The sequence below is a fragment of the Pantherophis guttatus genome, chromosome 2, assembly GCF_059756535.1.
Source record: "Pantherophis guttatus breed Tessera chromosome 2, ASM5975653v1, whole genome shotgun sequence".
NCBI lineage: Eukaryota > Metazoa > Chordata > Lepidosauria > Squamata > Colubridae > Pantherophis > Pantherophis guttatus.
In genome coordinates, this window is record NC_142064.1 from 99,486,181 (window position 1) to 99,511,325 (window position 25,145).

General features: G+C 38.6%; 1 protein-coding gene across 1 annotated transcript in view; it reads left to right on the forward strand.

Annotated features, from left to right (window-relative positions):
• The first annotated feature begins 308 nt into the window (after positions 1-308).
• TNKS (tankyrase) overlaps positions 309-25,145 on the forward strand; it is an 83,849-nt gene continuing 59,012 nt past the window's right edge. The window contains exons 1-3 of the mRNA XM_034410862.3: positions 309-966; positions 5,542-5,766; positions 7,333-7,428. Coding sequence (XP_034266753.1) covers positions 408-966; positions 5,542-5,766; positions 7,333-7,428 — 880 coding nt within the window. The 5' untranslated portion in view covers positions 309-407. The remainder of the gene's footprint in view (positions 967-5,541; positions 5,767-7,332; positions 7,429-25,145) is intronic.

The window sequence follows — 25,145 nt, forward strand, 5'->3', positions numbered from 1 at the left end:
TGGCGAGGGGGGAAAAATCTGAAGAAAGCAGCGGCAAAATATTCTCTTGAGCAGGGGATCCTCCAACCTTGGCAACTTTAAGCCTGGCGGACTTCAACTCCCAGAATTCCCCAGCCAGTTTGCTGGGGAATTCTGGGAGTTGAAGTCCGCCAGGCTTAAAGTTGCCAAGGTTGGAGGACCCCCTGCTCTTGAGGACTCAATTGAAACCACCAGCAATACAAGAGTTCACTCCTAAACCAGCAAACACCCGATGAAAGAGTTCCGCTTTCGTCTTCCGTCATCTCACTGCCTTCACGTCACTTCCCCCCTCGCCGTCCCACGATTGGCTGCACGGAGCCGGATGCGAGGGCGGGCAATCCTTCCCCGTTGCCGCAGTGACAGGACCAGAGCGCTCTTGGAGCGGGGAAATGGCGGCGGCATCATCGTCGTCGCGTCGCTCGCAGCAGCATCATCACCATCACCCCGCTCACCCTCCAAGTCATCACTCAGTCCAGACGCCCGTATCTCCGCCTCGCAGCCCCAACCTTTCTCCCACCGGAGCTTCCCCTCAGCAGCGGCCCACTCTGGCCGGACTCGAGGGCGAGGCCCCCGCCAACAGCGGCCGGGAAGGGACGGCGGGAACCGAGAGGCCTTTTTCTCCAGAGAGCGCCTGCGAAAGCTCCGGGCCTCCGCCGCCTCCGGGCTCCGGAGCCAGCAGCGTCGCCACCACTAGCAGCAGCAGCAGCAGCTCCGTGTCTTCGTCTTCCTCCTCTGCGGCCTCCAGCCCGGCTGCTCCCGACAGCCCCGACCCACCCCCTCCGCCGTTGCAGCCCCTTCCTCCGCCCGTGGGAAGCGGCGCTTTTCGGGAGCTGCTCGAAGCCTGCCGCAATGGGGACGTAACTCGGGTCAGGCGCTTGGTGGATGCTACCAACGTCAACGCCAAAGATATGGCCGGGCGGAAATCCACCCCTTTGCACTTCGCGGCAGGTGAGAGTCCCGTGGGGCGGAGCGGGGCGGGGGGAGCTCCAAAGTATAGCGCCGGGCCCGCCGTTTGGTTGAGATGCTTTTGCCACCGATCTCTGAGGTGAAGAAACAGCCGCTCACCGTCCAAGGCCTCTAAGGCCAATGGCCCCAACTCCTTCTTGACCAAAAAAGAGGTGGTAGTAAGCCACAATTGGCTTCAGGCTTTCCGTCGCCTGCATGGAGCAAGGAGAAAAGCCTTGCACAGGAGGCAGCAAAAATGACTAGTTTCCTTCTGTGGGAACCATCCCCTCTGCTCTTGTCTGACCTGCTGAGGGTAAAGGAGGGTTTGCCCTGCTCAGACTGGCTCTTGTACTGTCCAGTGAAGAATGTAGGAAGTTGTGCCTGCCTTTTTTGGCTTTTCATTCTTTCTGGGGGCTCAGGAAAGAGACAAACAGATAAATCGGGGAAGGGGTGAAAGAATGTATCTTGAGGCGTTGCGCAGTAGGAAAGATAGAATAGAATATAATTTTTTATTGGCCAAGTGTGATTGGACACACAAGGAATTTGTCTTGGTGCATACTCTCTCAGTGTTATACTGTTAGAGCAAAGTAGGCTTGCACATTGTATTAAAATCATAAAATAGTTAATTGGTCAGATTTCAGCTTAGTCTACGATGTGAATCCGGCCATTGTGTTAATATGGCGAAGGAACCAAGAAAAGTGTGAGGGTTTGGCTCAGAAGGGCTGCCTGGAGAATGCCCATTCTGAATGGATCCTTTGATGAAGAAATGTATAGTTCCTAAGGATGAGAATAAGGAGTTCTTGGAAAAGGATTCTCTATATAACTTGGAATCATTCCTGGAAGGGTGAACAGTCCTGTATCCCTGACTACAGCATTCATTTAAAGAACAAGGAATGTAGAGCGTTTTAGGATTTTAATCCCAGTTTAGCAATAGTTGTTTCTAAGGCTCACTCCTCACATTGTGTTTTTCAGTTTATGGCTTTCATTAAATGTACAGTAATGTGAACTTATAATTATGCAGAAGATGTATCATCAGAAATTTTTATACGGTGTCTCAAAGATCATGTGGTATAGAGTTTCATAAATTAGACTTGGTAAAATCAATTGCATATGAAATTATTCCATTGAGTGGTCTATGTAATATGAAGTAACAAAAATAAATTTTATTTTATTTATTTATTTTATTTCGAATTTATATACCGCACCTTCTCCCGAGGGACTCAGGGCGGTGTACAGCCAGATAAAAATATACAATACAAACATTAAAAAACAAAAGGATATATATTAATTTGGCCCCAATTTAAGATAACAAACCAATTAAAAATTAAAAATATGTTAAAAAATACTTTAAGCCAGCCCGGCTTGCTGAAAAAAGAAAGTTTTAAGGGCACGGCGGAAGGCACCGAGGTCTTGGATTCTCCTTATCTCTGGGGGCAGCTGATTCCAGAGGGTAGGTGCCCCCACAGAGAAGGCCCTCCCCCTGGGGGTCACCAGCCTACATTGTTTGGCTGATGGCACCCCGAGGAGGCCCTCTCTGTGGGAGCGCACAGGTCGGTGGGAGGCCATCGGTAGCAGCAGGCGGTCTTGAAGATAACTAGGTCCTATGCCATGGAGCGCTTTAAAGGTGGTAACCAACACCTTGAAGCGCACCCGGAAGACCACTGGGAGCCAGTGCAGCTCACGCAGGAGCGGTGTTATGTGGGAGCGCCAGGTGGCTCCTGTAATTACCCGCACGGCCGCATTCTGGACCAGTTGGAGCCTCCAGGTGCTCCTCAAGGGGAGCCCCATGTAGAGAACGTTGCAGTAGTCCAGGCGCGAGGTGACGAGGGCGTGAGTGACTGCACCGGGAATCCCAATCAAGAAAGGGCCGATCAAGAAATTGATTTGCGATTTCACATTCCAAGAAAGAAATGGGAAAAGTAGTGGAAAAGCATAAAAAACTTGAAAGTGTGATTCTTGCAATAATTTTACTTAAACAATTATTTATGGAATTGAATGGTTGATTTTGAAGAGCTAACTCAAAGATTGGTTGATTACATAACTGGCATTTTTAGTTTTGTTATATAAAATGTGAGAAACAATATGCCCAGAAATAATGGTTTTCTCTTTTCGGAAGCACTGCTTATAATTACAGCAAATGTCTTAAAAGTTTCCAAAAGAGGGACTTAAAGGATAGATCACATGCTTAAATCAGTTTAATAGACTTTGTCCCCCCAAACTGCTATTTCCAGTATTCTTTTGTTGGTCAGTATGAAACAAATACAGTATTATTTCCACAACCACATTTGGTACATAACTGGGAAAAAATCCTCCCATTTATTACCCTGTTTGGACCAACAATATGGAAAACACATGTTTATGTTTGAATGCAGACTATCCAAAACCAACTGTTCTCCCTTTATTGGTAAAACTCCACGACTTTTTTAAAAAAAGTTTTTGCTTGCTTTTCTGAGATGCATAAGATAAAATGAGGTAAAGCTATTTCAAATTGCTCCCATCATCTTCCTTCTGTTATCCAAATATTTTGTATTGTCAGCATTTTAAAGAAAAACCTTCTGGAGGTTCTAATATTTGTTCCAGTAATGTAGTGTAGTTTGCCCTGATAGCATATCCTGAATATATAGGGGTGCATAGATACATTAAGGGGGACGGTTTGATGTCGTGATTGTCAGGATAAAAACTGGGAGACTGAATTCTAGTGCTGTTTTAGGCACAAAGCCATCTGGGTAATCTTGGAAAAATCACTTTCCTCCAAGAAGGGAGGCAATGACAGACCACTTCCAAAACACCTTTCTGAGAAAATTGCAGGGACTTACTTATCCAGGCAGTCATTAGGAGTCAAAAACTAGCTTGAAGGCATAAACACATAATAAATGCATTGGAGATGATGCTCTGAGTTTGTATGTAATATTGATTAGATCTCACCTGCAATAATCTGTGAAATTCCACCCAATCTGCATCAAATAGTTATAGGTTCAGTAATAGGGCATTGATGTGCTAATAGTTTTTTGACACTAGTCAGCAGTGCCATTGTATTAAAAATTACTTTAGAGGAATAAATAATATTAGATTCAGGAATGATATGACTTGTGGTAGGTTAGATTCATACTGGTAATACCAAGCAGTAAAATGGTGTTTTTGATGTGTGAAATGGTTTGGAACACAGTTTGTTTTAGGATTACACTGTAATTCTAACCCATGATATCAGAACCTTTAATCTACAGAGATGTAGGAATAGGTAGCTGAGGGAATAAAATAAACCAGAAATTGGTCAAGGAAACAATCATTATTTTATATTATATTATTTTAATTTACATAAGTGATTAGAAAACCCAAACATTCACGAAGCACAGAAAATGTAACACTCAAAGTGAATCAATTTTTTTTTTACTCTAAACCGTGGCAAATAAATTCATGTCCTAAATTCTAATAATGTGCTTCATAGGAGATGTTAAAAATATAAAGTAAGGATGACAGAATTAATTGAACTGAATGTACAACTCTTTCTAAGCCTATAGATAGAATAAGGGATGCACTTCAGAAACTAGTGTGAGGAGCCAGGACAAAAACTAATTTAAAGTAATTAGATTTAATTAAGGTAACTATAGATAATATGATTGTTCTAATAAAGTATTTAATGATTTTTCCCTTCTATCATATAAAAACTAGTTTCGTAAAATTTTTAAGGTCTCTGGAGTTGGATATGCAAGACTTTCAGGGGCTCTTTGGGGTTGTGCATCTCTGCCCTATAATCTTGCTTGAGTGTTACAGAAATAATGTTGCTATTGAAGTTTTGAATGAAGGAATTAAATTCTGATGTACACGATAATGATACATAGCTAGTAGATTTAAATCTGTTTATTACTTGGTTTAGATCAGGGTGGATTTGATTTAAATCAACTCGATTTAAATCATTATTTTTAAAGAGCAACTGTCATTCCTGTCCCCCAGCAGCTCCTCCTCTGACCGATAATCCCAACATTGCAGAATATACAGCCTCATACTACATAACTAAGCTCCATTTCATGCTGAATAAACTAAATTATTAATGTATCTTAAATAGAAAGATAGAATCTATCTTTAGATAGATTTTTACTCCAAAAGCATTTTATTAAAATAAATTTGATTAAAAAATCAATTTAAATTTTAAAAATCTGATTTTTTTGATTTTTTTAAAAAAAATCTTGATTTTTATCCATCCTAGTTTGGATGTTATTACTGTAGACGTGCACTTTGATATATAGCTATTTTTAAATAACAACTCTAGAAAGTTTCTGATCTGAATTAAAGTAACAGGCCAGTGAAGTAAATTAGATTATCTTATATATTTTAACACTGTTTGCTGTGGGAAAGGATTTTAGCAAGAAAGAAAAGAGGTTAGAAATATTTTTTGATTGGCATTTGTAAACTTTTTTAAAACCAACAAAGCAAAATAGAGCTATACTATTTGCAGTGTATTAGCAACAGAGTAAATTATAAATGCGGTAAAATTTATTTTAGAGAGTTATACTCCTGTGTGCCATATAAAGTGGTAATATTTATGCATTTTATATTGCATTAATTCAACTTCTTTTCTAGGTTTTGGAAGAAAGGATGTTGTGGAACACTTGTTACAAACAGGAGCTAATGTCCATGCTCGTGATGATGGTGGACTGATACCTCTTCACAATGCCTGTTCCTTTGGTCATGCTGAGGTAGTTAGTCTCTTGCTGTGTCAAGGAGCAGAACCAAATGCCAGAGACAATTGGAACTATACTCCTTTGCATGAAGCTGCAATCAAAGGCAAGATAGATGTGTGTATTGGTAAGTACACCTTTGTTCACAACAACTGTTTTTTTATGTTAAAAAATTGGTAAATATCAAAGCCAAAGCTCATTTAGAAAATCCATTGAGTAGTCTGTACAAATAATCTAACTGCATTTTATAGCTCATAATCCATGGTTCTTACTGTGTAATACAAAAAATAGAAATAGAATGAAACTTAATCAGCCAAAACAATGAATACATTCAGCACTGCCAAATTCAGTTTAAATATAAAACGCTACCATCTGTGGACTGAAAAATCTTGATATTTGATTCATAGAATGTTTGGGAATAACTTGCAACTTTTCTAAATGTAAGATAAGAGATAGCTGTCTATCCTTACCATATGTAAAATTTAAGAATACTTTCTATAATGTTTTCAGCAGGTTTTGTAGTTGTAATGCTGAATTACCATCATCATAAGACACTAATGTGCATAAATAATGGTGTAAGAATATATTTGATTGTAGTTTAACCTCTATATCAGTTAGGTTTTGATATTAAACTTAATTTTCCTTTCTTTTATTGATTATTAAATTCTTGATTTGACAGTTTTTTTTCCAGTATAGTAAGTTTAATTGTAATCACAGGTCATAAAATATAAAACATACCATAAAATGCAATATAATAAAATAACTGGAATACTGTTTGTATTATAGCATGAAGTTATAAAACAGTATCGGATGTAAAAAAGTTAAACAAGATAAATCTGAGGCTACAAATAAAAAATATTTCTAAGTTTTGAATTTTGAATTAGTGATATCTCACTTTACTTTGTGTTTTAGAACAAATATTTGTATTAGCTAAATTGTTAATTTTACTATGAAGATCAAGAATAGATAAAAATGCTTCTTAGTTATCTGTATTATTAAAAGAAAATAGTTTGGGCTTCTTGTTTTTGAAAGTCTATGAGTATTTGGTAAAGTAAAATAGATAACTGCAACTTATTTGCAGAAAGTAAAGCTAATTGAAATTAAGCTCCTAAAAATCAGCATTATTAGTGTTTTAACACTACAAAATACAATTATCACATACTTTTTTGCAATAAAATATAGCAATTTTCAATATTGTTTAGGGATAATTATTAGCAAAGTGACAGATGACTGCATGTTTATGATGCTTGGTATATTTTAGAAGAATCAATGTAACAGACAATCTGCTTACTCAGAAAACTTTGTAACAAATTATATGTGCATATTTTCTAGACAGTAGATGTGTTCATGGCAAAATACTTTTTGAAACTTTTACACCAAATGTCAGTTAAAGGAGATAGAGAATGTGCTCTGTACATTCATGTCAATTCTGTATTGTCAATAATTAGTTTAGAGAAAATTTGCAGTCTAATAGTAGATTTATGGGTCTAAATTGTTATGTGATATAAGGAGGGATGTTCACCCTTGAGGAAAAACCAGTCAGTAGTTGAATAGTCTATTAAACAAAAGCAGCTTTCTGGATTATGATCTTTGTTGGAAAAAAATGGCAGCATGATCAGTGTATATGTTTATTGGCAGTTGCATTTATTCTATATGCCAAATGTTTGAGAATTATTATTATTTCTTTATTCAGTACTGCTGCAACATGGAGCTGATCCAAATATTCGGAATACAGATGGAAAATCAGCTTTAGATCTTGCAGATCCTTCTGCAAAAGCTGTACTTACTGGTGAGTACATATGATTGTTAAGACATATAATTAGCTTCTAAAATTCTATCTAGATTTTCTGGGATAAAAACAGAACACTGTATGTGTTGATTTACTGCTATTAAGGGATCAAAATCTACTTTGCTTATTGTGTTTACTTTTAGGCATATGATAGGACTTGGAACTTGTAATTTAATGATTTTGGTTAAAGTTTACGTAACTAAGTATTCTTTAAGAAATCTGCAAAGATTTAGGATGGAAATGGCACAGAATTGTACAGAAGTGACATTAATTGCATGCGTGGATACTCCTATGGTGTGAGTACAATCCTCATTGTGTTGCGTTATCTCTAAGTGGCTTTCCATATTACTATATCCTGGGCTTTCACCAGTGGTTGGGAGTGGGAGGCTGTGAGTTGCAGAAGTTTTGCTTCTTAGACTGTTGGTTCCAATTGGTGATGATAAGGGAAAAGTCCATTTCATAACTCCTTAATTGTGGCGTACCATAGTGGTCAGTGCTCTTTCCTTTCTTCAAGAAACTCTCAAAAAATTTCATGAAGCCCTGAGTGAGGCCATCTTTCAACACAGGTTCTGATGTCATCAATATATTGATGATACTTAATTTCCCATCTTGACTTTGAGCCAAGCATGTAATACCATTGACGTGTTGTATTGGGATCTAGTGGCTGACAGAATCTGAATAGAGAGAAACAGAGTTATGCTTGGGTTTGGAAGCTATCCAATTCCAGAGAATTATCAGCTTTACTACTGGATGAAATCATACTCCTTCTTATGGAACTGACTTGTAAAAGGGATTCTTCTGGTCTTTTAGGTTCTGCTGGTTGGGTAGGTTACAGTTACGTCCAAGAAAACTTTGTACAATTAAATTTATTGCAACTCCACTGATTGGCTCTAATCATAGTCACGCCTCATTTACTGTTTCACTGACTATACTATCACTTTGTACTCTACAGTGGGCTGTCTTGTAAAGTAATGAGAAGCTGTAGTTGGTCTCTAATATAGTGCTATCAGGGCTTCTACAGGAAGTAGTGCAAATTGAAGATGGTTCTGCAAAAAGTGGGACTGACAACCATGGTGAAGAACGGAGAACTAGCGAGTAGACTGATTCTCCTCAGATAAGAAGAGGATAGATTACCCACATGCAAGACAGCAGTCCCTGGCCGATTTTGAGCACTGGGAGATGATGGGAATAGCCATCTTGCTTGCAACCACGGTCAGTGCCTTTGAAAAAACACTATGTTTGAAGGCTCTCTTACAATTTAGAAATTATGTTTGGAAATTGCTTGTTAACTACTACTAAGCTATTGAAGACCTTCAGATCAACAAATGTGAAAAATTCAGATGAGTTTGCCTTCAATTCTTAATGAAAGAAAATTTTAATCATAAGCTTAAGTATTTTTTAAAAACTGATATTAACAGCAAAACATTGATCCTTGAAAGTTATAAACTGATTAATTTTAAGTAACTTTAAAAATTGGACACGAGAGAATTAAATATTTTAATTAAGGGAGACGAATATACAGGCCTGATTGACAGGAAATTAACTAGAACTTATTAAATGATGCAAAACATAAAGTGAAAGTACTGAAGGACACTTTTGAAAAACAGAATCAGAAGTTGATATCAACAGTGTCAGTAGCAAGTGTTTGCTTCTACAGATAGACTATGTCCAAAATATGTTATGGAAGAAATAGCAGATGAGAAACAAGTTTTATTTGACATGATAGAGATGGCATTGAAAATGGATCTATAAATGACATTCTATGAACATGACATGGAAAAGAATGTGCCACTGAACATAACAAATGTGCCACTGGACATAACAAAAGAAACTGGTTGATGTTTCAAAAAATACAAATAATGAACAAGGAGAGTAACCTGAATAATTTTTATATTGGATTTACAAACAAGGATTGTTAAAGCTTTGAGAAGAAGAGGCAAAGAATAAATAAAAAGAAAGCATATTTTATTTGATTGGATTAAAAATTAAGACTGTTTAAAGTAAAAAAAAATGAAATTGGTTTATTTGATCAAGGTTAAAATAAAATACGTTGTTATTTTGATAAACCTTAATTCATTAACTTTCTGGTGTTACCAAGACTGAAAAGATCATGCTTTGTGGATTTGTCTATAGATAAGAGATGGAATATGGATGAAGAGGTCATGCATTGTAAACGAAGAGGGAATGAGGAGTTACTAAAATTATTTATAATTGAACTGAAGGCTGAAGGTCACCCTTTTCCTTCTTGTTATTATATTCTTTCTTTTTTTCTTCCCATTTTCTGATTTTTCCTTTTGTACCTTTCACTCTTTTTATTTTTTTAGTTTTACACACATACGCATACATACTGTCTTTCGTAATTAAGGTCACTTTCATATGAAGAACAGTTGCAGGAATTGGGTATGTCTAGTTCAATGAAAAGAAGGATTAAGGGTGACAGCAATGTTCTAAGGGGCTGCCACAAAGCACCAAGAGGTAGGACAGGAAGCAATGGATGGAAACTAATCAAAAAGGGAACCAATCTAGAACTAAGGAGAAATTTCCTGACAGAACAATTAATCAGTGGAACAACTTATTTCCAGAAATTGTGGGTGCTCCAACACTGAAAGTTTTTAAGAAGAAACTGGACAACCATTTGTCTGAAATAGTATAGGGCAAGAGTGTCAAACTCGTGGTCCACAGGCTGGATGCATCACACGCTGGCCACGCCCATCCCCAGTTTAGCAAAGGGAAAAAAGTCATGATATGTCATGTGACGACAATGTGACGCCACGAGTTTGACACCCCTGGTATAGGGTCTTCTGCTGTTGGACTAGAAGACCTCCAAGATCCCTCCCAACTCTGTTATTCTGTTATTCATCCTTTGTTTACATAACACCACAATTTTAAGAGTTACACTGATCGTCATCTGACTGAGTGCCATTCAAGGTGGTAGTTAGAATCTTTGGTTTTCTCTAGGCTTGGTTGTTTTCTTGCAGAAATTTTATTACCTAATTCTTCAGTGTTAGAAGACGTTTGCTCGTATTTATATACAGTATTTTTATTTATTTGTTTATTTGTCTATTATTTTTACAAATAACTAAAGGTGGTGAACTTACACAACACACCTTCCTCCTCCTATTTTTATACAGTAGCTTTCCTTTTCAGTGTTAGTGGGCAACTCTTTATGGTTCAGGATTTGGATTTTGGCAATAGTCCTGTCCTCATACCGTAATATAATCAAGTAGGGTGGGCTTGCTCACAATCTTAGTTTCTTTGCTCATCAATTACCTATTTACTCATAAACTGCCATTTTCAAGGATCACAGAGACAAGCCTTCTCAATTGCTGCCCCCTTTGAAGTCAGCCCTTCAGCATAGACCAGACTAGGAAACTAAAATTATGAATGCTAGTACTACTTTTTTATTTTATTTTATTTTATTTTTTATTATTATTATTTTTTATTTTTTTATTTTTATTTTTATTTTTATTTTTATTTTATTTATTTATTTTATTTTATTTATTTCATTTCATTTCATTTTATTTATTTTTTTTATTTTTTTATTTCATTTGCCACCCTTTTCATTTTGAAGCGATTCTTTTATTATAGGTTTATAGTAATAGAATCTTGTAAGACTAATGCACTTACCCTCTCCTGCCTTTATCTTCAAGGAAACTAGGGATGGTCAATTTTGAGACATTTTCTCTAAATTACTTTTCTCCTTTTGTTTTTATTTGATTGTTGCCTTGGTTGCAACTCTTCCTCCTATTTTTTTCAGGATTATTCTTACACCCCATTACATCTAGACAAAAATATTCCCCTGGATATCTGAATGGCCTGCTTAGCTAAATTCCATCCAGTCACATCCAAACAAATTTTGTACAATTGTTTCACCAAAAAGTCAAAACATTTTATTAAATACATGATTATTTTTCTCCTATAGATTGTCATTTCAAATTAGGGCAAATGGGATTTGTTTGAGAATTGCTTAATATAGCCCTAAACTCTTTGATTAAAGAAGTCAGTCTTAATCCTAGACAAGGCCCTGATGACACATCTTTCATTTTAATAATGCAGGCCCTAAATCCAACAGATTATCCTAAATTAGACCTACTCGTAGACAAAGGAAACAGTGGAGAGGTATGAAGGTTGGTGCAATTAGCCATGAAATTTGATTGATTGATTGATTCAAATTGGAGTAGTTAATGGAAGATAGGGGTGCTAGTATGATAATACCCTCATCTCTCTCTGCCAGTTTTATTGCTTTTAAAGTAGCATTTAGTCCTGATAATAATCATTCTCCTTATTGAGAGTTTAGCTCCCAGTACATTATTAGACAGATACTGTACTTGCGTAAATGTGGGATCAGAGTTGCTCTAGTTGAGAATTCTAAATTAAGTGAACTAGTGAGCTTGCTAGTGCTACTTTCCCATTCTTTAGTATGACATTAATCTCCCATTCTGTCCAATTTTGAGTCAGTATTGAGTATTAGTAAGTTATATAATAGAAACCTTAACGGAAATTTGCTGATTGCTTCTGGTCTCTCATGTAGACCTCGTTATGTCACCTTTGGTGATTTGAAAGCAATCTTTGAATAATTATTTAGAGATAATTTATAGAGAAAGTTGATGTATACATCTACAAATTATTACTAACTAGTGCTTCATAAAAATACAGAAATGCAGATCAGATATGCCATTATTTGTGACCTGGAGAAACAATCTGAAATTGTTTGCTTCAATACCTATTCTAAAGTATGCATTCTTGCCACTCATTTTTCAGGGTTTTGTGTCTCATAGCTACCAAAAGAGGCCTTTGAAGAATAGGAATGTTGTCTCTAAATCAAATTCTGTCCTCCTGGCCAGACTGCTTAAAGAGAAAGCTGTTCAGAGAAGCTCTTGATGATATCCTAATTGAAAATATGAAGAAAGCCATGTCCTTAATCACCATCATCACCACCACCAAAAACAAAACAGGGGTAGCAGAATGCCCAGTTACACTTCCCATTCTTTCGTCTTTACAGCATTCAAACAGATCTGCAGAAGAGCCATAAAACATTGGGGGTGGGTGATAGTAGAAATCCCAAAATAGATTATGCCAGAATGTCAGGCAGAATCCCTTATTCACTCACAGAAGGGTGGGGGGAGTAACAATTTAGTGAGTGTCTTAGCTTCCCTGTGTATAGAAGACTAATGGAATTTGCAGACAACTAGATTCACATGAAATATCAAATGCATGGGTCACAAAGATACATTTCAAATTTGCCATGCCCCCTTGACATTCCAATCCTCAAGTTTTCATAAGATAACCAAACAACAGCTGATCGTAAAGATCATAAGATGTACAAGCTATCAGATACAGTTGCAAGAAAAAGTATGTGAACCCCTTGGGATTACATGGAGTTTTGCATGAATTGGTCATAAAATGTGCTCTGAACTTCATCTAAGTCACAACAATAGAACAACACAGTCTGCTTAAAATAATACTACACAAACATTAGATGTTGCCATGGTTTAATTGAACATAACATGTAAACATTCACAGTGGAGGGAGGAAAAAGTATGTGAGCCCCTAGCCTAATGACTTCTCCAAGAGCTAATTGGAGCCAGGAGTGAGCCAACCTTGACTCCAATCAGGGTGATGATATTGGATGTGTTGCTGACAGCTGTCCTGCCCTTTAAAAACACACACCTATTTTGGGTTTACTGGTTTCAAGAAGCACTGTCTGATGTGAACCATGCCTTGCAGAAAAGAGTTCTCAGAAGACCTACGATCAAGAATTGTTGACTTGCATGAAGCTGGAAAGGGTTACAAAAGTATCTCTAAAAGCTTTGATGTTCATGTGTCCACGGTAAGACAGTCCACAAATGGAGAAAGTTTAGCACTGTTACTACTCTCCCTAGGCGTGGTCGTTCTGTAAAAATGACTGCAAGAGCACAGCGCAGAATGCTTCATGAGGTAAAGAAGAATCCCAGAACGTCAGCTAAAGACCTACAGAAATCTCTGGCAAATGCTAACATTTTTGTTGACACATCTACAATAAGGAAAACATTAAACAAGAATGGAGTACATGGGAGGACACCACGGAGGAAGCCATTGCTGTTCAAAAAAAATATTGCAGCACGTTTGAAGTTTGCAAAAGAGCACCTGGATGTTCCACAGCACTACTGGCAAAATATACTGTGGACAGATGAAACCAAAGTTGAGTTGTTTGGGAAGAACACACAACACTATGTGTGGAGAAAAAAAGGCACAGCACACCAACATCAAAACCTCATCCCCACTGTAAAACATGGCGGAGGGAGCATCATGGTTTGGGGCTGCTTTGCTGTCTCAGGGCCTGGACGGATTGTTGTCATTGATCGGAAAATGAATTCCAGAGTTTATCAAGACATTTTGCAGGAAAACGTACGACCATCTGTCCGCCAACTGAAGCTCCGCAGAGAATGGGTGATGCAACAGGACAATGACCCAAAGCATACAAGTAATTCAACAAAAAAATGGCTTCAACAGCACAGAATACGCCTTCTGGAGTGGCCCAGTCAGAGTCCTGACTTCAACCCGATTGAAATGCTGTGGCATGACCTTAAGAGAGCGATTCACACCAGACATCCCAAGAATATTGCTACCCTGAAACAGTTTTGTGAAGAGGAGTGGTCCAAAATTACTCCAGATCGTTGTGCAGGTCTGATCTGCAACTACAGGAAACGTTTGGTTGAGGTTATTGCTGCCAAAGGAGGGTCAACCAGTTATTAAGTCCAAAGGTTCACATACTTTTTCCTCCCTGCACTGTGAATGTTTACATGTTATGTTCAATTAAACCATGGCAACATCTAATGTTTGTGTAGTATTATTTTAAGCAGACTGTGTTTTTCTATTGTTGTGACTTAGATGAAGTTCAGAGCACATTTTATGACCAATTCATGCAAAACTCCACGTAATCCCAAGGGGTTCACATACTTTTTCTTGCAACTGTAGGTTTAAAGAAGCAAGAGCTTCTCTGATTTATACTCCATAGTTCCAAGAATAGGATTAGTGGATTATCTTGGATCTCATGCAAATAAATCACCATATCAAATACAACAGAATAGAGCCCCTTACGGGGAAAAAAAATACGTTGTGCTCTCAGTAGATTTACTGGAGATGGTTTATACTTTTCTGTCCACCCATCCCACCTATATTCCTTTTATGACCAAGGCCCCCAGGGTTAATTCACATCCCCTAATTTTGCTGTTATCACATCCCAAAGTATTAATGGAAGAACTTGGATTTCAAAAACAAGAGATGAACATCCTTTAACTCTATAGTAATGTTCCGGACAATAAGGGAGACCTGATCTCCATTCCAAAAGAGAGGAAGTAGTTTATATAGCTGCTGATCTTTTCAGGCTATAGCTACCTGGACCTCATACTTTTTGCCAGTCTTCCCGACCAAATTATCAGGGCCTGCATCAGGCAGTGGTCCAAATAAGCTTATCTCACTGGGCATTGAGTCTTTCTCCATTAGAAGTAAAAACATCTTGGCTGTTCCCCTGAGAGATTGGTAAGGTTCTTTATTTCTTTGGACTTGCTGACTGGTTTATCACTCTGAAATGAGGAAGGGAGTTAGCCTTTCCCATAAGAACTAACATCAGAATGCTTATCTCTGCTGTAGAAAAGGACTTTCATATTAAGTCCACTTGAACCATTTCCATACTTTGATGGCATATTTCTCTCTTTTAAATGGACCTGCTTTTATTCTGTTTAGATGTACATCTTATTTTTTTTTGTTTGATGGTATCCCACTGTGTTTTAGCTTTTCAGTCGTATCAATTACAGCTAAAAAAGAAAATTGACATTGTGAAAGATGAAGGGAAACCTGCAAAAAATATAATTCTGACTTTCCATTCACCACTCAGCTGACATGAATTGAGTTGAAAATAATACTTATGTGAAATATTAAATAATTTGTTGTGTTATTTTTTATTCTGTTGAGTATAAGATTGACTGATTTTGGAAACAATTGTGTAACATCTATTGTGATAGCATAGGAATATAGTATTTTGTAGGGAAGACAAAAATGAATTGGGAGACACCAGCATCATTTCTTCTAATGGGTGCTTCCAAAGGAACCTCTCCTTGACATTTAGGATCAGCAACTATACACACTTTTTGAGTAACAAGTGGATTGAAAATAACACAGTATACTGGGATTACAGTTTTTCATGTTTTGGAGCCATCAAACCCAACAAGGTCCCTTCCAACTCTGTTATTCTAATCTATTCTAATCTACAAATCATAGCTGTGTATATTTCCCCCAGTGCCAACAAGAATGAAGTCCTGAGTACTCTTTATTGCACTATCAATGACTTGTAAACCACGTACATGTATACATCCGAACTAGACTGTTGTTCCATGTGTCATATAATATATGAGTATATGCATAATTTATATTTATTTATTTATTTGTTTGTCATGTATATGTAGTGTATATTGGAGGTGGTGACCCTTTTGAGAGCTGAATGCAACAAAATTTCATTTTAATGTATGCCGATTAGCGTGCATTCAAAGTGACAATAAAGTTAGTCTACATGATTAGTTTACCAGAAACAGTTTTGTGAATACTTTCATTTTGTTTCTCTTGAAAAAGGAGTGCTCATGCCCATAGAAAATACAGGTAGTCCTCGATTTACAACCATTCATTTAGTGAGTGTTCAAAGTGACAACAGCATTTTAAAAAGTTACTTATGACCATTTTTACACTTACGACCGTTGCAGCATTCGTATGGTCAGGTGATCAAAATTCGGATGCTGGTCAACTGGCATATAATTATGATGTTTGCAGTATCCTGAAGTCACATGATCACCTTTTGCAACCTTCTGACAAGCAACGTCAATGGGGAAGCCAGATTCACTTAACAACCATGTTACTAACTTAACAACAGTGTTGTTGCAATGTCTCCTGTGCCTGATCTGATTTTTCTCCTCCTCCCCCTAGTACACCAAAGAGATTGAAGAGGAAGGGATTATTAAAAAGTAAGCAGGCACACAATGAGGAGTATATATTGAAAGGATAGTACGATGGCAGTTGGAACTACCAGAATTGCTGTCTAAGAGATCATGTGATGTCACACTATGATCATGTTGCTTAGTAACAGAGTTGCTGATCCCAATTACTGTACTTAAGAGAGTACGACCTGTAATTATATGAGCACCAGGGTGAGCATTGCAAAGGGTAGGGAATGGGGACAAAGAAAGGCTGAAGTAAAAGTATAAGCGCAGTCACTGTCATGTGCTTTTTCTTTTTTACTTAGTGACTGCATCACTTAGTGGCTATGTTATTGATCCCAGTTTTGGTTGCTAAACAAGAAATATCTGTAGTTGCTTGGAATATTTCCTTCATGCGTCACTCCAGAGAACCTAGATAGTTCCCAGTGATTTCACAAGTTATTCGACTCTATTTTAAAGGACAGAAGCAATCCTATAGCCCACGGATGTCAAACTCAATCATGTCATATGACATATTGTGACAAATTGCAGCATTTTTTGCCTTTGCGGAGCTGGGGTGGGCGTGGCCTGCACATGACACATCCAGCTCGCAGGCCACCAGTTTGACAGGCCTGCTATAGCCTTTTAACTCAGAAAAATAGCTAAGAACTGTTTATATATTCTTTTTATGTTAGATTTATATTCTGCTTTTTAGGAGTTGAAAATGGTATTCATTGTTTTCTTGCAAGATCATTTGGGGATAAATGAGGCTGAGACTCAAAGGCTAGCTGAAAGTTAAACAGTAAGCTGAAAATCAGACAGTAAGATTCCTGACATCTAATGTTAACAAAGATATAACATACAGGTGAAACTCAAAAAATTAGAATATTGTACAAAAGTTCATTTATTTCGGTAATGCAACTTAAAAGTTGAAACTAATATATGAGATAGACTCATTACATGCAAAGCGAGATAGTTCAAGCCTTGATTTGTCATAATTTTGATGATTATGGCTTATAGCTCATGAAAACCCCAAATTCACAATCTCAGAAAATTAGTATATTGTGAAAAGGTTCAATATTCTAGGCTCAAAGTGTTCCACTCTAATCAGCTAAGTAAGCCATAACACCTGCAAAGGGTTCCTGAGCCTTTAATGGTCTCTCAGTCTGGTTCAGTAGGAATCACAATCATGGGAAAGACTGCTGACCTGACAGTTGTGCAGAAAACCATCATTGACACCCTCCATAAGGAGGGAAAGCCTCAAAAGGTAATTGCAAAAGAAGTTGGATGTTCCCAAAGTGCTGTATCAAAGCACATTAATAGAAAGTTATGTGGAAGGAAAAAGTGTGGAAGAAAAAGGTGCACAAGCAGCAGGGATGACCGCAATCTGGAGAGGATTGTCAGGAAAAGGCCATTCAAAAGTGTTGGGGACTTTCACAAGAAGTGGACTGAGGCTGGAGTCAGTGCATCAAGAGCCACCACACACGGACGGATCCTGGACATGGGCTTCAAATGTTGTATTCCTCTTGTCAAGCCGCTCCTGAACAACAAACAACGTCAGAAGCATCTTACCTGGGCTAAAGACAAAAAGAACTGGTCTGTTGCTCAGTGGTTCAAAGTCCTCTTTTCTGATGAGAGCAACTTTTGCATCTCATTTGGAAACCAAGGACCCAGAGTCTGGAGGAAGACTGGAGAGGCACACACTGCAAGATACTTGAAGTCCAGTGTGAAGTTTTCACAGTCTGTGTTGATTTGGGGAGCCGTATCATCTGCTGGTGTTGGTCCACTGCGCTTCATTAAGTCCAGGGTCAACACAGCCGTCTACCAGGAGATTTTGGAGCACTTCATGCTTCCTTCCGCAGACGAGCTTTATGGAGATGCTGACTTCATTTTCCAGCAGGACTTGGCACCTGCCCACGCTGCCAAAAGTACCAAAACCTGGTTCAATGACCATGGGATTACTGTGCTTGATTGGCCAGCAAACTTGCCTGACCTAAACCCCATAGAGAATCTATGGGGCATTGCCAAGAGAAAGATGAGAGACATGAGACCGAACAATGCAGAAGAGCTAAAGGCCGCTATTGAAGCATCCTGGTCTTCCATAACACCTCAGCAGTGCCACAGGCTGATAGCATCCATGCCATGCTGCATTGAAGCAGTAATTGATGCAAAAGGGGCCCAAACCAAGTACTGAGTACATATGCATGCTTATACTTTTCAGAGGTCCGATATTGTTCTATGTACAACCTTGTTTTATTGATTTCATGTAAAATTCTAATTTTCTGAGATTGTGAATTTGGGGTTTTCATGAGCTGTAAGCCATAATCATCAAAATTATGACAAATCAAGGCTTGAACAATCTCGCTTTGCATGTAATGAGTCTATCTCATATATTAGTTTCACCTTTTAAGTTGCATTACTGAAATAAATGAACTTTTGCACGATATTCTAATTTTTCGAGTTTCACCTGTATTTGGATACAAGCTCTCAAAAATAGTCTGGAAAGTCAATGTCTTATTATTTTATGTTTGCTGACTTCTTTCTAGATTACATTTCACTTACCAAAGTTAAATATTATCAGGGTGGATAAAAATCTTTAATTTTTTTTTTTAAAAAAAATAAAAAATTGGAATTTTTAAAATTTAAATTGGATTTTTTTGATTTTTATCAAATTTATTTTAATAAAGTGCTTTTGGAGTAAACATCTATCTAAAGATAGTTTTCTATTTAAGATACATTCATAATTTAGTTTATTCAGCATGAAATGAAGCTTAGCTATGTAGCATGAGGCTGTATATTCTGCAATATTGGGACTGTTGGTGAGTCAACAGCGGGTCAGAGGAGGAGCTGCTGCAGGACAGAGATGACAGTTGCTCTTTAAAAATTATGATTTAAATCAAGTTGATTTAAATCAAACCTTTTTACTGGTGATTTAAAGCGTAATTTAAATCGACTTGATTTAAATCAAATCCACCTTGAATATTATGCTATATGAATTTACCAGTTTCCATAGAATGATTTAGGATATTGCCATCATAGGCTTTCCAGTGATTTTCATTTGAAATCTGGATAGTAATTATAACAACAGTTATAATTACTATTATAGTATAGTTACAACAATATAACTTGATGGTAATCTGACGAGTAAAGATTAGACATATGGTTATGATTTAGTGGTATTAACATAAAGCTATCTTTCTGGATCTAGGAATCTGCAAACATTAATGGGGTGTTTTTAAAGAGGTGTTTAGCTATGTGGAAATGTATAGAGATGTTTTTTGTTATATCTGCCAATTTTGCTGCCAAATTTTCATGGAGCAGGTCAAAATACTTTGAAGGAGGCAGAAATGGGATGCTAGAAATGGTAACTAGTTGAATTATTCTTTATCCTCTTGATTACCAAATTTCCTGTCAGAAAATTTAGGGATATTCTAAGGCAGAGGTCCCCAATCTATGGGCCGCAGCCCATTAGTAGGCCATGGCTTATTCGCAAGCGGACTGTGTGAGGCCTCGGCACATGCACACAATCCCACTCATGTTAACATTGCGGGGGCTCATGGTCCCACTCGCACGAGCATCGCAGGTGCTCAGGGCCTCACTCATGCAAGCATCGTGGGAGTTCGGAGCCTAACTTGTGCAAGCATTGCAGGCGTTCACAGCCCCACTCATGCGAGCATCTCAGGTGCTCAGAGCCCCACTTGTGGGCACTCAGCCCCACCTGTGCAAGTGTTGCAGGTGCTTGGAGCCCCACTCGCTTGAGCATCACAAGTGTTCTTGGTCCCACTCACACAAGCCTACCCGTCCCACAAAACCATCCCCTCTTTCCCCTCCCCCCCTCCAGGCTGCCAACCTAGAAAGGTTGAGGAACTCTGCTCTAAAGTATATTTTGGGAAGTGAAGAAAGCAAAATCTGGCATGCTAACACATATTTCTTCATAATGAATATTGCCTTATAACTATGTTCCTGATTTCTTTGATTAGTTTAAATGTTTAAATGTCTCTTAAAATACTTTTGATGTTTCCTAATTTCAACATTCAACAATATTGGATTTTTTCAAAATAAAAAGTTCACATATTTTGAAACCATCTCAACCAGCGGTCAATGATGGTAATGAATTCAATGCAATGACAATGTTGGATGGTGATCAGTAGGAAGAAATGTTACGTAGAAATCTGAATGAAATCTGCAGCATTCCTTTCACTGATGGAACTATTTCTTTCAGTAGACCGAAAAGATGTACAACTACACTGCCATGTGCAGTTTCCTATTGCATTGGAAGTCAGTGCAGTTTATGTCACAAAAGGACAACAGCTGCCTTGGTTGGGCATGCCTGATCAGCAGTGAAAGGAAGAAGATGGCATAGGTCAGTGGGTGTTGGTGACAGCCATCAGGGATAGGTTGCAGAGGCACAGTGCAGGGAGGCCAAAAGGGCACAAATTGGGGAAAGATAGGCAGGTGGGAGGAATTGGAGGAGACCATAGCAGGGCAGGAGAGGTGTGAGATGCTCACCAATGATGATATAATGATTGCCTAATGATCGCAATCAGAGTTTCTGGAACTGCTGTTGCTAAGTGATTTTGTCACGTTTCGCCTAACAACAACCTTTCTGGAAATTCCAGTCCCCATTAGTGTTTTAAAGGAAGGATTACCTGTAAGGTATAATGTGTTTTGTAAGATGATGTGCATACTTCTGTAATTTTGAAGCTGCATTTATAAATCAATTTGAAAGTAGTAATTATATTCATTATCTGTGCAGATACAGAAATAGTACCTGACCAGTGCTAATCACACATAAAATGGCTGTAACATTTTATTAAACAAGATCTGAAATATTAACCTCCTACTCTCCCAAATCATATTTGCAATAGCGGCAGTCCATGGTTAGTGGGTCCAACAGTAGTTTTTGTAATTTTCAGATTTTGTTACCTGTAAAAGGGACACAACAAGGCTAAATTATATAGTCTTAAAAGTTAGGTGACTGGATCTAATGTTTTGCGGTCCTGCTTCTTTGTATATACAAACTAAAACGAAAATAAACATTCTTAGTTTTTAAAAATTGTTTTATTTTGCTTTGAGTAAATAAAACAATGAAACTACTTGATTTATCTCTGTTGTGAAAACTGATTGTGTCTAAAGAAACTTTAGTTTAAAATACTTGAATGTCCAACAAGACAACCAAACATTTCAAATCATTAGTAAATTCATGAAATGATTTTGTAAAATGAGAGCAATTATTACCTAACAAGAGAATGTAATAAGGTTGCTAATTACTGTGCTCAACTTGAAAAGATTTCATTTTCCTACCACCCCTCAAAATATGTCCCCTCTAAAATGGGAATGTTATTTTGGATTCACTGAGAATAAGGGGAATCTTGCAAGTAGGAGGTTATATAAAACTGGCTCTTTTTAGACCTTTTTCATTGGAGGGGAACACAGTGGCAAAATCTAAGTTGTCCCAAGAGGAAGGTTAAAGAAGATGCTTTGCTGATTGTTGTATTCCTTATTGCTTGAATTTTTTTTCTTGCAAAATACTTTCTACAACATCCAATAATGGTTGAAAGTGTCCCAACATCAGAGTGGCCTATTCCAACCTTAGATGAAGTGATTGAACCATGAAATGGAACATTTGATTTCTGTATTGCAATCTGTAAATCTTTCAAGTTCAAACTAGGCTGGCTGAGCAGGACATTTTGACCACACAATGTTTTACACAGCTTTATTTCATAATAATGTTACTGTATGAGAAGAAGCAATAGCTCATATTGTCATGTATATTTAATATTAATTGACATATTACAATTCGACATCATAATTTCATATTTCATAAAGGTGTTGGTCACCACCTTTAAAGCGCTCCATGGCACAGGACCCGGGTACCTTCGAGACCGTCTTCTGCCACCAATAGCCTCCCACCGGCCAGTCCGCTCCCACAGAGAGGGTCTCCTCAGGGTGCCATCGGCCAAGTCATGTCGGCTGGCGACACCCAGGGGGAGGGCCTTCTCTGTGGGAGCCCCAGCCCTGTGGAATGAACTGTCCCCGGAAATTCGTAAGATTTCTGACCTCCGGGTATTTCGCTGCGCACTCAAGACCCTATTGTTCCGCCAAGCTGGGTTACCAACATAATTTTAAATTGGATGTTTTAAATTTTTGGGATTTTAAGTTAAGCCAAATTTATTTAATATTTTTAAATTATTTTAAATTGATGTCTATTCTGTTTTTAAATAGGCTGTACACTGCCCTGAGTCCTTCGAGAGAAGGGCGGTATAGAAATAAAATAATAATAATAATAATAATAATAATAATAATAATAATAATAATCATCATCATCATCATCATCATCATCATCATCATCTCTGTGTTTGGAATATCTAATTAGCTATTTAAATCATAAATAAATCAGAACTAATTTTAAAGTTAAAAAGCAAAAGTGGCATATGTAACAACATATCAAAAATTTTGAATTGGAATCTAAAGAGACATTTTTTTCAAAACTCTCAAGAGCAGCCCCAGAAAGCAGCATTTTCTGGAATTTGATATGGAAGCACTACCACTGAAAAACCTATCATTAGTGGTAATTCATCTAAATGGTAGTCCAGAAATAGGGCCTCTGTGAATCTTCAAACATGAATACCATTCATCGACATAAATCATAGTTTTACATATCCTTCAAATAATCAGGTTATGATGTTTAAATATTGAATGGCTGAAATAAACAAATTGGACATGGAAAAACCAACTATCCAGGATTCAGGTATTTCCATTTGGTAATTGAACTTTCCATGTTCCATTCAAAATCTGTCCCATACAGAATATATTACAGAAATTAGACATGCATCTCTGAATTTAGATAGGATCACATTTGTTATATCAACCAAAGCACTTGGCTACCACTGCCATCTGTGATTCCACACAAAAATTCTAAAATTCATCCAGTTACAAATCTGGTTCTTTAGAAATGGGCAACCCCATCCAATATTAGGAATTCTGCAACAAGGTTTTTTCCCATTATTATTTTTGGTTGCACAGCCAGATATTCAGACTGTATTTGGCATTTGTGTCCACCAATCAAGTCTTTCCCAAGGATCTGGAATAAGCAGATTTGTTTAATAGTACAGGTAGTTCTTGAGTTACAAATGTAATGGAATCTGCCAATTACATTCATAACCTTAGGATTCGTTGGAGTGAATTACAAAAAATGAACGTGAAAACTTCCTGCTTTGGCCTACACTTTTGTTAATTGAATGTGCCAGATGTTAAGTGCACATGAAGTGTCTCAGGGTGGGGAAGGCCAAGAGGAGGCCTAGTGATGGAACAGTCCACCTGCTTAAGACCATCCAAGGTCTCCCCTGATCCACTGAGATACCTCATACAATTGCTTCCCCACCATCCTGCCACGCTGGATCAGTTACCTTGCGAAGATCTAGTGAGCTGTCTCCTCTCCAGCTTCTCTGCAGCGCAAGTTCATGAAATTGCACTCCCTTAAAGCATCCGCAGAAGCGTTTGCAAGGCAATCGGATGCTGGAAGAGAAATTGTTCTGCTCTCAAAGAAATCGCGGAAGAGAGGAAACAAATCTTTGCAAGGTAAATGAGTCCAGTGTGGCAGGATGGAAGGGGCAAAGCAATTGGGAAGGGGGGAGGGGGAATAGTCAGGGTGAATGTTGCAGTGCCTCTGCTGTCGTTCATAAGGGTGAGCAACTACCGTGGTGCTGCAAAAGTCATAATTTTCCTGAGCGCTGCTCCCACTATCCATGGCTGGATTACTTCCTTCAGCTTTGACAACAACTGAGTGAGAGCTAATTTTCCTTTCCTGTAGCCTAGCCACATCCACAATCCCATGATTCCACAGTCTTCACTCAGTTGCTGGCAATCATTGAAGTGACTATTTGAGCTAGTGGAATTTTTATCCAATTTCTTTCCCTTTCCTTCGGGATTTTTCTGTTATTTTTGATTATTTGTTTTACTCAAGGTAAGGAGAAGAGGAGTTTCGTTTTATCAGCTGTGAGGCACGCCTGGTGCTCCGGGCCGCCCACGTTTTTGCGCTAGAAGGTTTCGGCCGCAGCCGGTCTCTGTTCCCCTCGGGACGGGTCCGGCTTCGCTAGTAAATTGCGGAAGGTGTGCTGAGTCCAGCGGCCGCCCCCGCCATCGCGGCTCTCCCTCCTCGCTTCCAGCAGCTTCGGAATATCGGGCTGCCATTGTGAACCGCGGCTCTGTGCCTTGAGGGACGTGAGTAAAGCAGGCGCTGGCTCTACCCTGGCTTCTGGCAAGCGTCGGGAGAGTCGGGCTGCCGCTTATCAGAGGGAGGCGCTACTCACCTACTGCTTGGGCAGCGCAGCATCTGGTCGGACCTTCGGGCCGCCATTGTGAATCCGCGGCTCTGCACCCGCCATTTTAAAATTCGCGCCAGGAGCGCCGCCATTTTGACGGACCTTTGGGCCGCCATTTTGGACCTCTCTGCGTGGCCGCCTTCCCTCTTAGGCCTCGAACTATTTCCTGTGTGCCTCGAGGGGACTTTTGGGCCAACATCGGTGATTTCGGGCACGGAGAGCTTCCCCACAGCCTCGATTTAGCTGACAATCACCAGTGGGAGGACCGGCAGACCTGCATTGGGCCTATCCTTATTGATCCTTGCCCGCCTCATTCAGGACTCATTTCGGGCAGATACTGTGGTAGTCGCCAGTCACCTTGGGCCTCATTTGACCTGAGCACTGTTACCAGCTTATTGCATCAAGCCTGTAACAGGCATGGCAGACTCACCGCTCTCATCAGATTTGG